Here is a 14332-nt window from a genome sequence, read left to right on the forward strand (position 1 = left end):
CCGTTTCACACTCAGTTTTAGCCACATTAGCAGCATGTTTCTCTGTCTGTTGGTCAGTCGACCAGACCGAAATATCTCAACTACTACTGGATGGATTGCCATGAAATTCGGCACAGACATCCGTGATTCACAGAAGATGAATTGTATTGACATTTGTGATCCTCTGACTTTTCCTCTACTGCCACCAGCTAGTTGACATTTTTGGTTGAGAATAAAATGTCTTTATGAGTATTGGGATGGATTGCCATGAAATTTAGTACAGACATTCAGGTCCCCTCAAGGGAAACTGTAATAGCTTAAGGGATCCTTTAACTTTTTACCATCTTGCTTCAAAATGGAGAGCCATTGTGGTTCTTCTCACTTTGCATGTTGTAGGCAATCAATTCATTAATAGTGTATAGTTACAAAAAACAATAACCTTGTACCTTGTACTGTATTCAACTCCACTGCATCCTGTTTTATTCACATTTCAAACAGCACCATGACTTTTTTGGCATCTGGGTTGTATCAGGTAAAAAAAATGCCTAACCTTGACTAATTCCTGTTTATTGTGTATATCAATATAAAGATATTACCATCAATCTCAGCTGTACTTTCCAATTCTTGTTAATTAAAAAATGTTAGCACGTTAAAATGCTCCTATAAGATGGTGAATGTGGTTAAAATCACAATTTTAGCACTGTCACAATGTGTGTTGGCATGTTGACAGAAGCACAAAACATCACCATGCCAAAGTACACAGCCTCAAGGAACTGCTTGCATAACTCATCTTTTTCAATAGACAATACTTTATATCAAAATAATAATCTAAAGGCTGATACAATAATGTTTAAAGCTTAGCTGATACAAGTGCTGGATAGTAAATTAGAATACAGAATTACTGCTTTTCAGTTGTATGACTCAGTGAAAAAGTTAAATCTGCTGTTATTGAGCTTTGGTGTTAAATAATGGACAGAACATGTTTTGCAGAACATTATGACGTCAGTGAAGTTGATCTTTGACCTTCTGGATATAAAACGTCATCACATCACCATTTCATCCTTTCATCCAAACTGTGTCAAAATCATCAAATTAATTGTTGCGTAATAGCACAATAATGTGTTTCGTGAGGTCACAGCACACTTCACCTTTGACTAACAAAATATAAACAGTTAATCTTTGAGTGACAATGGTGCCAAATATTAAGAAATTCACAAGGTACAAGAATGGGACATACAGACATAATGCCTCTGGAGGTTCTTCATAAGCTACAGCAATACAACATTTTAATACCAGATAATATCTGGCAACTCCATAGTTTTGTTGTATGTTTTATGTATTATATGTTTAGTCCAGTCAAACTACAAGTTCATTCTAAAAACTAACAGATACATTGTTCGAATCGTTAGGGCAGTATTCCAGCATCTGACAAGTGCTGCTGCAAATGATGAAAGCATTTGTCTCCCAGTTGTCAGCACATTTTTACCTTGTCCAGGTCACCATGGGTTCAGGATAGCCATCAACAGCACAAGTCAACATGGCAGGCTGCCCAACATCTGCTGTGGCGTTCACCTCCGACTGCCATACCCTGATGGTCGGGAGCACTGAGACATAGAGGGATGGATAAATAATGTAACAGATAGAGAGCAAAATAAATTGGTAGATAGATAGATACATACATACATAGGCAGCGAGTCACATAGAAAAGATAGTAGGATGGAAAACAGAGGCAGACGCAGTGACAAATTCAGAACACTTATTTTAAGCACACTCATTTGCTAGGCTCAGAAGTTGCAGGAAACAGACTTCATTAGCACGGAGCATCTTTGATACATGGTTGCTCTGGGCAACTGTTTCCACATTGATGCTGAGCCTGGTCGCCTCTAAGGATCTACAGCTTATTCGAGCATTGTGGGACACCTGCCACACAAAAACATGCACACAGGAACAAAAATGAAAGCGGAAAGGGAATGAGGGAGAGAGGGCTGCTAACCGTTCACAATGACCTTGATGACCCGCAGATCAATCTCGCCGCGGGCCATGAGGCGACCCTCGCAGGTATACGAGCCTTCATCTGTCTTCTTTATGCCACGGATCTGAAGGTGATTGTTGCTTAGAACCTTAAACCGAACTGAAAGGGAACAGAAAATAAATACATCGTCAGGTGTGCTTTATATTTGACAAGTTTAATGTAGGCACAAGTCACTCACTTTAAGTGTTTGATGTTAACAGCTGCTGTTGTGCATCAGGAGTTTTATATATATGGTTTCATTACATCACTATGTTAAGAAAATTGTTCCCTGAATTAGTCAACCATGGCAAATATTCACTTCTATATATCTGGGTGACAATTTATCAACACACTGATGTCTGAGTGAGTCACTAATATCTAATATCTCAATATCATTACAAATTTAATGTTGAATTCATGCATTTTCTTCGAGCTCCATTAGTCCAAGGAATGTGCAATATTTTTGTCTGTCTGGGGGATTCCATTACATAAAAAAACAACTGACAATGCAGATTATGTGTTATTTCCACTTCATCGAAATCATATCAGTGAGCATGCCACCAGCTCCAGAAAAGAGGAATATGGTCAAAGCCCACAAGAGCCCCCTCAGTTTGAGATGAAATGTGAACCGAAAAAATTTAATCATGTAGTAATTCAAAATACTATTACAACCCACACATGAGCTGGTGTTATTATTTTTTCAGTGAGCAATACCAATGATACCATACACATTACGATATTGCTCAGTGTCAAGGGTGAATAACAGAGCATCTATTGTGTTTTTAAATTCAAAACCAAATTAATTTTTCCTTTCAAAGCGTGGGTAAACCCTGGAGGAGAGTGGCAACAAAAGCAGTGCATCAAAGTCTCCGACACTGGTAAACTACTGTGCCTGTGGCTGAGCTTATGTCCAGTATATTTTACAATACATCAATCATATCTTCAGTTCTGGTTTCAGTTTAATTTGTTTGAAAATAGGCTTTAGGTTGGTTGTCCTAACGGTTTATCCTAAAATTCTACCTCAATAAACTGCAATACTACTGATATTCTAGGTAAATCTGAGGTAAATCAAAAGTTCAAGCCAGTCTTACAGTTTTAACATATCTACAAACTTCAGGCTGCAATTTTAACATTTGACAGCATTACAGCAAAGAGCACAAAATATTTAGTAATGACAGCTTTTTGATTATTTTGATTCTTTCTAATATGATGGACTTCAAAGGGATTTTATGTAAAATAACTATGCAAACTAGACCATGCAGATTAAATATAAACATATCTAAAATCATTAATATTCATTAGCTATTGTTTATCAAAGAGTTGGAGTTGAATAAAACATTAACAACTCAGGGATATCAAAAATGTGCCTAATTAAACAGATGACAGAAAATAATCACCAAATCAAATGAAATAACAGAAATAGCGGGCTGTTCAGAGAACTCTTACCATCTTTTTCCATCTGTATTTTTGCCCCTTTATATTTCCAGAGGACGGTGGGAGGAGGCGAACTGATGACGTCACAAATGATGTTGGCATTGTCTCCTTCGTTAAACTCTTGGGGTGAGGGTGCATTTGTGAAGGTGATTTTTTCTGGAATATAACATGCAAAACCCTTTTAGTCATTCGGATTAAAGTATGGATCTTATCAAAACTCCATCTTCTTCACTTAGTTTGTCTGTAGGGAAGGAATACATATTATTCACTGTTACAGATACAATCATTTGTTAAGGATATCTTCAGGCAAGACATTTCCCTGCACTTTTACTATAAAAAAGATTGAACTGGTGTGATGACCAAGAAGTGACTGTTCTTTTGAAAACAACAATGGTGGCACATAAAGTCATCAGCTTAAATGCAGCAGCATCAGTTATATCAGAACTGGAGAGTACATTTCACTGAAAGAAAAACAAAAAATGGCAATGGAGGCTTTTCATGTTAGAAGAGATGTTGCTCTTCTCCTGACGTGCTTCCTTAGAAGTTTGAGTTACCAACTGGCTCCGCTGGTAGTGCTCTCCTACTTTTAAACTGGTTGGTTGAAATGAGCCTGCGATAGACGGTGACAGACAGATGGTTCTTCCAATCAGCTGCCAAGTATTTTATTGAAGGGTCTGCCCTTTTCCAAATAGTTTCTAACGGGAGCTCTACAGATGGTTCAATGTAACAAACCATCTGGTGCATCAGGTTATCAAACTGCTGCTGCCGCTGTCATACTTTCCTCCTCTATAGATAGTGGAAGGTCACAAGAGTCTAACAGCCAACAATGGCAGCAGCTTACTTAATGAGACTGTGTGAGTTGGTGAAGTTGAGCATGGGTTACAAGCCAATTCCATGCTTCACATCTATAAACAGTTACATTTTCTTACTTAAAAGATAGAGTTTCCTCAGAGTCTTGATGAATGCAAACTGAAAAATGAAACTGCACTCTTATGTTGTCACTGACACCACATATTGATTTTAATATACCATGTTTACATGGGTGAACACTTCCAATAATAATCTAAATGGGAATTGAAAAAAAAAAAGGGAAAGTTGTGTTTGGAGAAGGATTTCATATCTGATGGACATTTGCTGATGCTTGGCATTCATGGAAAATAAAAGCCATTACTCACAAGAACTGCACAAGAGACAGGATCATTAAGCAGCCCTCTAATGGTCTTCCGACCGTTTATTGAACTGATGAAAAATCCATCCTCACTTGAAAAGAAAAAGAGTAATGTGTTGCCCTTGAGCAGTCAATAAAATACTGTGAGTTCAATAAACAGGATTCTTTTTTCTCCTGTGTTCATACAACTCAATAATTTGGGATGTGAGGGAAATACTTACGGAAGATTTTCACTTTGACAGTAGACTCCCCTTGCTGGTCTCCATTGGTAGCCACACACTTGTATGTCCCTGCATTTTCAGTCCCAGCTTTATACAGTGTGAGGGTTGACGATGACTCATCGTTACGGGTTACTGTTATGTCTGGTCTGTTCGGTTCTATCCTGTCCCCACTCGGCCCAAACCAGTCTATATGCTTGGCAACACCTACAACTGAGAGCACAGCGAAGAGGAGTGTGTTAAAAACATGTTATCTCAAATGCAAGCATTCAACATCAGTTGAAGTTCACCAGTGTAGGTTGATCCTACTCCTGCACAGACTGAAGCGCTGCATTTTTGCCTTTTAGCTGTTAGAAACCACCAGTTATGAGCCAAAAAGAAACTCCAATGGTGTTTTTTTTAATGATTTTGTATCATGTTTTTCTTGAACAGATGTCAAGGGATAACAGGAAATACGCCGCATTAAAGGGGGTCTCATGAAACAAAGGTCAATATTGATTAGACTGATGACATTTCGGCCATATGGTTACATGTATGCATCCCAGACCTCCAAATCCCCAGGATGTCATTCAGTATCTTTAAAGACAGCTTGTAAATCAGTTTCTTGTTTTAAAATATCAATCCTCATAGATCCTAACCCTTAATAAACTGAGGTATGGATGTCAAAGTAAAGCACTTGTATTTGGAATCAGTATGATCCTAACTCTTAACAGTCACCAGCAGAAGAGCAACCAGCAGGGCTGGGTACAGGGATGATGGTGGCAGTTTTCAGACAGGTGGAGACTGTGGCTTGTTGTAGTGACATGTTGAACATGTTCCCGAACAATGCAGCACTAGTGGGCACATGTATTCAGCGCCTGGCAAGAACACCATCAGGCCCCCCTGTCTAGAGCCCACTTGACCTGGTAGAGCTGGAGAGTGAGTGGGTGGACGCTCTCTGGTGAGGACAATGTCGATTGAAGAAGGGGTGTCGTGGCTTGTTTATAGTCAGCGTTGTTACTAATGTCTCGCAGCACATTGCAGGGGTCCTTATCCTTGAAGTTTTCCTCAATGCGTTGCTTGTACTTTTGTTTACCAGTTTTAATGCCTCTGCCTAAGTCAGCCAAGGCTGTCTTGTAGGCTTCCCTGACTACCGGTAGGAGTGCTTCGTCCCAGGCTCTGAGCAGCACTCAGCAGGCTCAGAACTATCTGCACACGGACCAGCAGGCTGAGAAACAGCTTTTTTTCCGAGCTGTGGAAAAGCTGCTGAACCTATGGACATATCACCCCACCAAAACAACTAATAAAAATCCCAGGGCAATAACTGTCAGTGTTTCCTGCACTGAATCAATTCTATTACCTATTTATTTTCTATACTACACATTATGTACACCTTTGTACGCATATTAAAATTGGACGCTGTGGATTACTGCCAGGTGTAACTTAATATGCAATGTCAATAAAGCACACATCCATACATACATACATTATAACTTTAAATAAGAGGTAGAAGGAGAACAGTGTTGACATTTTGTTCTTTAAAAGAATGTAACAAAAACTGGATGTGAAAAGCCTAGAAATCCAACAGTTTGGTACACTTACCTTCACACATGAAGAATTTGGACTCTCCAAGGCTAATCTCCCCTTGACTTGGTGTGATCTGCACTTCCAGTGAAACTACAACAGAAAAAAATAACAGAATCAGAGACTTGGTAACATAATAAATGGCACAATGATTATGAACAGAGAAATGCACAACACTGTTTTAGCATTCAGAGATATCCCAATGACTGAACCAGAACACTTCGGATGCAGACATATTAGTGTGTTAGCTAACAACACTAACACTACATTATATGTAAAACTTGAAATACACACACCAAAAATGTGATAGTAGAAACCCCATAAAAAACTTGGAGTATTTGATAATACATACGAAAGCTGAGAACAGCCATGGATTTTTCTTCATTTTTATGAACTGTTATATCGTTATATCGAGATAACAAATTATTATGTCGTTATCTCGACATAACAAAGGTTGTTTTCTCGCGATAACGAATTAATTTATTTTCTTATCTCGACATAACAAAGTTTTTTCTCGTGATAATGAATTAATGAGGGGGCTACCGTTTAGCAGATGAGAGGCTGACAAACTCCTATCTATCTGGCTGCTTCAAGTAACGTAAATGTAGGCTGACGTTAACTTATCAGTGTAATGTGAAATGTAATTTAATGTTTATTAATTCATTTAATAGTATGGAAGCCGTTCGTGGCAGCTGTTGTAGGTTGATATCATTACTAATTAATTTGTTATGATGAGAAAACAACCTTTGTTATATCGAGATAAAGACATAATAAGTCGTTATCACAAGATAACAGTGCATAAAAAGAAGAAAAATCCATGACTGTTCTCGGCTTCCATAAATACAAACTTAAGCTATGACTGTCATTTCCTGCAGGGGGCTCTGATTACAGCAGCTTCTCTTTTCCATCCCTGTAGTCTGAGACACCCACATATCTGTACATACATCAATCCTGTGACTGAAAATGCAGCAGGTACAGGAGATCAGTGGAAGCTAATATACAAGCTCAAGATATTGACTGTACCAGTTTCGCTTTAGCAGCCCTATTACCAAAAACATGGACATTTCCTGTTCCTCTACTGCCTGCAGTCTTCCTGTCCTTTCAAGAGATATAACATCCAGCTAACGCTGCAGTTATTTAAAATTAACATTCAGCAGTTGGTTATAACCAATACCGTGCTGCTAACCTACCTTGAGAGAAATTAAGATGAAAAGAAATTTAAAATGCTTTAAAAACTTTTTTCTAAATCATGCTGTCTGTCTAGCAAGATAAACGCAGTGAGTCACTCGGTGCACTTCATCAAAGACTGGATGAAAAGGACAGATTTCTGTTATGTGACAGACGGAAGTATGGCCTGAAACATTTCGCTGCTTAATTAAAACAAAGCTTCACTTGTTTCATGCAGAATCTCCCAAGGGGGCAGTCAAGGGTTCCTGTGGTTGACTATGAAGTGTGACTAAATAGGCCCAAACTACCGCTCCATATAATCTATGAGCAAGACAGTGTGTATGTCTATGTACCACCATCAGTGTGTGCACACACACTGGAGGTCAGAGCGAGGCATACACTGTTGTCAAGGGACACGGGGTAGAGACGATGATGTTTAGTGACAATGGACTGAAGTGAATAGGAGAATGAGTTCTAAGTAATTGATGGATTTTGGTCACATCAGTTTCAACAGATGTCTGTTTCCCTCTAAAAGGTTTAATAAAAATTGCTGTCTGATATAATTTCTTCTCATGTTTGCTTACTTACAACTGATTAATTTAATTGGAATAGAGCTATAAAACTAATGAACCGATCTTACTGCCTACACACTGTCATTCTTTTTGCTCAGAGTTAAATCAGAATCAGATTGTTAATGTCTTGTCTTATTCCTTCTTTTGGATTTTCCATATAAACTGAATGAACAATTCTAAATGTGTTGAAAATGGAACAATTACTGGGCTCAAATCCTGGGCTCTAAAAGTTGCCACTGCTAGGGACAATTAAAAAAAAATAGCTAGGGATGCCAATCTTGCAACAGATTTTAGAAGACTAAGAAAACCAAAGATTAATATCATCAACCATAATACTCACATTAGCTTTATCAGAGGAGAGCATCCAAAACAGATCTAATACATTGCTTCCAGTGATGTCATTCACTGGCTAAGCTTTGAAAAGGATGATGAATGCATGGAATAAGAATTGACAGTATCTCTGGTTTTGCTGTATCAGTTTGTTGATAACTGTTTGTAGTTTTAAAAACTGGCACCTTTATTACCCACAAAGCAAGTTAGCCAGTGAGTGACTCCACTGGATACAGATATTCAGATTACATGCAGTTTCCTCTGGATCAACAAAAAAGCTTTATGCTATTTTCACATATGCAGTACTACTCCCAAAGACCTGTAAACACACTAACGTATAAAATTAGTGGTGTTACCCTTTAAACAGGGGTGTAGAGTATGATCCTTCATTCCATAAGAACAGCAGTGTTAGGTAGACACGGAGCATGAATTGTGATATTCACTTTAGTTTGCACCGCCTCTGCTGTCAGACTATCCTCATTTTAGTCAACTTTGAGTTGCACAACGCACATTTCACTAAATTGATTGCATGCATGACAGTTGTTAGAAGGTTTTATTCTTAAATGAGGCAAATTATTTGATTTTGTCAGCTGCATTTGATGTTCAAAGTGAAGAAACATGAAAAACAGGAATCAAAACCCCGCTCAATTTATTTTCACAAGATCTACTAAATGAAACAACGTTATGCTAATTTTATGGATAAGGATTTGGTTTTAATTGGACCGAGGAAGTCAGTACAGTTGGTGTTCATTTAGTCAAACAAACAAGCTACTCATAGGCAGAGGAGGCATGATGATGATGATTATTCAAGTCAAGTGAAGTTTATTTGTAAAGCCCATTATCACATTCAATGTCTGAAAGCACTTCTCATCAGTAATGGTTTCCAAACCCAGCGAAAGCTATCCAAGCAGAAGGGGAGGAATCCTCAAAAACATGCAAGGCACTGCAAAAAATGGAATGGAAAATGTAACAGAGACACAAAATGCAACAATTAGACCACACGTTTAACACTAATGTGAAAAACCCATTTTCATTACTCCAGTGAAGTATAAAGATTCAATGAAGGATGAATGAATAAGCCAACTTAGATTCGTCCACGAACAGATCCAGTATCAGTTCGTCATAGTTTTCAGTTCCAATGTGCCAGGTCAGTGGACAGGCAATTGGGGAGAAAGGTCAGGTGTGGGGCAGGAGATGAGTCTCAGACAGAAATAGCAGCATTCATTGCATTTTATATTGACCTGGAGCATAAAAGCTGAAGCTTGTTCCCTCTGACATTTTTCTGAGGAAATATCCACAGATGGTGCTGTCAAAAAAACAGGTCAGGTCAGGTCAGCTTGTACCGTTGCTACTGTAACACGACAAAAGAATGCAGAGGTTGTAAAATCATGCTAAAAAATGTTTAACTTTTTTCCATAGCATTGTGTTGCAGGTTCCTAAAGGATAATAATTTTGAGCTAATGCATCTCTAAGGACTAGTCCACATGTACACAGGTATAAGGGTATTAAAAACAAAATAAGCGCCATCCAGATGAGGGTTTCTGAAATAATCTCCATCTATTCAACACACCTGAAGGCGCTATCACAAGGACATTCAAGTACATGAGGAGCACATGTGCCAGTGTACAAAAGAAGCAGATTGGTTGCTTATTTGCTGAGAATATAAAAGGTTTAATAGCTCCCTTGCTATGAACAAGCTGGGGAAATATGACTGTTCCACACTGAATCCTACTGAATAATGCTATTTTTATTAAAAGACTGTCAGCAGCTGTTATTGCCTCTCTTTTCCATCACTGTATTATCAATGTCAATTTGTGTCTTTCTAAATATAGAGAATATCAAATGCAGTCCATCAACTACACAAATATGCTACTCCAATATCATAACACATACTCCGAGCTCACATTTGCCAAAAGTGCTACAAACAAGACCCAATTAGGAAGCAAGCCTGGGTATCTGTATCATAATTTTCAAAAGTCTTTATTTCTGCCCGTCCATATGTAAACACTGAAATTGAAGTTTCTAAATATCTTCACCCTGGATAGAGGTTTACAAAAGGTCTGTCTTCAGTGATCTAAAATGTATAAACAAGTGGCCAAACACACAGAAAAATGCTTTGTATTTATATGCCATAAACATAAAATATGTACATAAACAGTTTCAGCACAACTGTACATTATAGCCTTGATGAAAACAGGATCTATTACAGGACTGTTGTATTAGATTAAATTTGTTTAAGCCTGCTGTACCTCATCAACGTGCAATTGAGTCCACTGTTTATTTGCTAAATAAATAAGCAGCAGGTACTATAAATTTATGACTGAAAGAAAAAAAAACTTTGATCTAGCTAGATCAGATGTGTGCATTGAATTAATGTCACAGAGTCAGAAAGCAGCAAGCCAGATTATAATACCTGTCAGAACACTTCACAGCACTGCCTTCCCTATATCATAACCAACAATGCAAACCGCTCTCATATCCTCTAAATAAGCTGACATTCAGAGGGATGAAGGTCCCACAGGGAATTTCCATCACATGATCCTCCATCCTCTTCACTGTCTCTCACTAAGTGTTTTTCTCCTTGTTATGTGGACTATTAGAATGCAAGAACAACACACCTGCACAGTCTGGGAGTTTTCCAAAATAACCATACTGTAGCCTGAGCACTAATTAGCTCTCTCAGATCGAAGGCAGAGCTGTGGCTCCTCTTTTCTGATAGTTATGAACAAGACGGGGGTAATTGCACTCCAACCAACAGCTCACTTTTCATATATTTAAGAGGCTAACAAGCGGCTGTAGCTCCAGCCCAGTGAAAGGGCAAGAAGGCAGTGGCCAAATTACAAGAAGCAACTTTGTGTCCTAGAAATTTAATCTGCATGTGAATCCTCAGTGACCAATCCATTTTAAACTCAAGTAGGGCTGAGACGGCATGGGAATCTCCACATCATGGAGGTTGAGGGAGCTAGACAAGATAAAAGGATACACTGATTTGAGCATTATCTATAAAGTACTTTCAGTCTTAATTCATTAGAAGTTGTTTGGCACTATTCATTCTGTGCTTTTTCAAGGGAGAAATGCCTTTAGCACACATTTTAAACATATATTTATTTAGTGATAACTGTCATGTTTTCTTCAGTCCCTATTTCAACATAACTTGCAGCATGTTTAGGTCGACCCCCATGTTGGTTCAAACTGAAAAATATTCACTATTGGATAGGCTGTATTGGAGCTTTAGATATTCATGGTCCACAGAGGATGAATCTTATTTACTACCTTCTCTACTTCTACTCTAGTGCCAACAGGAATGATTCATTTATCCAGTTAAAAACTTTTTTTTTTCATTAAATTCATGGTTCTCATCTAATTTACTTGATGATTAAAGAATCTAGCATGGCTGTAGAAACTGGCTCGATCCAAATTGCTAGCTAACATTATGTTAGTGTTACATGTTATTGTTGAGTTTTGAAGGGTTGTCCCATTTCATAGTGGGAGTTTTCAACCACTACCCCTTTGTAACCATGTTCTGTGGGGCAGGGAGCACTTTAAAACAAGGAGTAGGGTCTTGCATCTTAAGAACTGTTGACCAACTGATTCCGTGTCAATCAATATCAAGGATATGTCAGTGTATGTTGTGCCAGAGGTGTATCATAATGCCTTTTTAATATTTTATTTGATAGTACCATCTTGCCAAAATGTGTAATTTTAACTCCTACACCTTAGAAATTTAAAAATGAGAATTGGTGCATAAGATTTAGAAAAACATACCTCTTTTCAAAATGTAAAACAAAATGTACTCAAGTATATTCTCAGATGTGTTCTTCCTTTTCATATTGCAAACCCCTCTGCTAAACTGCACTGTTATTTCTTTGGACTACAGATGATTGAGCACAAGCTCTTAAACCTATTGTGAAGTTACCTTATGCCTCAGTTCATGCTCCATCTCCATAAAAGAAGATATAAAGTATGACTGTTTATTAAATCTGGAACATAGACTTAGAAAATGAGTGAAACGGAAGATTGCCCCAAGAGCATCAGAAGGTGTGATGTACCACTAATTGGCAAATCAAACCTCAGGCTTACAAAACTTACATGCAAACAGAAGTAACTTGCACAAGCCTGTCCTGGTTGTTCAGGCCCACAACACCAGACTAGTTAACAGGCCCACAGAGAAGCAATTTATTCATCTAGATAAGAGTGACCTAGTTCTGAGTAAACATGTAATTTCCCTGCAGTTAAACTTGACATTTTTTATTAAAATGCCTCTTCAGACTTTGGGTCATCATCCAAAAATATCTTCTTAACAAGAAAATTAAATCCACTCCTCATCTACACCAACCTCTATTGATTACCTATATTAGAGAAGATTAAACCAGCAACTTGAAGTAAGAGACATGGACAAAAGGCCAAGTGGAATTTTCCATCAACAAACTAATGTCTGACCATTGACCACAGACATTCAGAGAAGAGGTATGGCCCTATCTCTGAGTAGCTCTAGATTCCATTTTGCATCAATAATTGCATTTTTAAGATTGAAGTGGAAAGACATACTGACATAAACCAAGGAAGATAATTAGATTTAATACGTTTGCCTTCCAGACATTGCCATTTGTCGATGCAGAACATGGTTGGAACCAAAAGATCAGCTGCCAACAAATGGATGAAGAATGCTAGTCCATCCCAAAATCTTAGCAGCAAATTAAGTCTTATTTACTATCGCAGCATGAGTTCAACTTGACAGATGACATACGAGCAGAGAATCATGGTCTGCCTAAATTTTACCACAATACCGAGATGAATACCAAGGAATACCAGAGATAATGGCTGCTGGTCTATTTTCCTACATATAAACAGGAAAGCAGAGGCGAATTTGGATGCAACACAGGAACTGTGACTCTGACAATAGTGGTTCATTTGTGATGTAACATTTGCTGTAGCTGTGGGCAATGTCATACTTGGATGCAGGCTGATCATGACTATAGGAGACAGCTTGCAGTGTCAATAATTCATGTCTCTGTAGGTCATCAGCCAATCCTTACTGTTTGTAGTCTTGGAGCAATCTCATTAATTTTAGAGCGTCATGGAGTAAAAACACTATATGATTTGTAATAGCTTATTATCAGTTGCAGGGTTCATTCTCTGCTGCATCTTGATGCAGGTCACGGCATGATGCAGCAAATTGCAGAGAATTTAGTGCCATTTATTTGAATGCAATATAGTTGAAGGCCAGAAATGACTGCATCCTTTCTAATTCAAACTGAGTCTTTGTGGTTCTATTTAAGGGTCGTGGTTTCCTCAGTACAGCCACGGGGCGTTGTACTACTTAACACCAGTGCATACACATGTGCTTGCACGTGTGTTTGTATCTTTCTGTGTAGTGATGATGTGGAAGGGGGTTATTTTATGAATGGAAATGATATACATTGATGTCCTTGGGCAACAGTAATCAGTGGTAGCAGATGCAGATCCATTAATAGCCTAATGTAGCCTAAACCCATCCTCTTTAGCTTGGGTTGTAGCTCAAATTTAACTTCCCTCTGGGAATACACAGACTTTTCCACAGTTCTGTTGGCAGGAACTGATAAGATATGAAGAGCAAGGACACCATATAGATGACAATTTATGCAGAGCGTGGCCTCTTTCCTTTTGGCCTTTGGTAGTAAGCAGCACCCCAAATGCCACTGCCAGTGTTATAGGATGTTGTAGTAAGCCTCCACCCAAGCCATGACTCGCTTCACTTGCTGTACAGGATTATGCTCATTATCTATTCTGCTAGCATAACACACACACACACACACACACACACACACACACACACACACACACACAAACCATTTAAACTTAAAGCCTGCCAAATTCACAGTCACAGTTATAAACCTTTGCCTGACTATCT

General features: G+C 38.3%; 1 protein-coding gene across 8 annotated transcripts in view; it reads right to left on the reverse strand.

Moving 5' to 3' along the window:
• ncam1b (neural cell adhesion molecule 1b) overlaps positions 1 to 14332 on the reverse strand; it is an 81120-nt gene that overhangs the window by 39912 nt on the left and 26876 nt on the right. For all 8 annotated transcript variants that reach the window (XM_037088192.1, XM_037088172.1, XM_037088181.1 and 5 more), the window contains exons 2-6: positions 6392 to 6466; positions 4814 to 5023; positions 3437 to 3580; positions 1973 to 2110; positions 1466 to 1583 (exon numbers count right to left, since the gene is read on the reverse strand). In XM_037088192.1, the coding sequence (XP_036944087.1) occupies positions 1466 to 1583; positions 1973 to 2110; positions 3437 to 3580; positions 4814 to 5023; positions 6392 to 6466 (685 nt within the window). The remainder of the gene's footprint in view (positions 1 to 1465; positions 1584 to 1972; positions 2111 to 3436; positions 3581 to 4813; positions 5024 to 6391; positions 6467 to 14332) is intronic.

This window comes from Acanthopagrus latus, chromosome 2 (genome assembly GCF_904848185.1).
Source record: "Acanthopagrus latus isolate v.2019 chromosome 2, fAcaLat1.1, whole genome shotgun sequence".
In the NCBI taxonomy this organism is placed as follows: Eukaryota; Metazoa; Chordata; class Actinopteri; order Spariformes; family Sparidae; genus Acanthopagrus; species Acanthopagrus latus.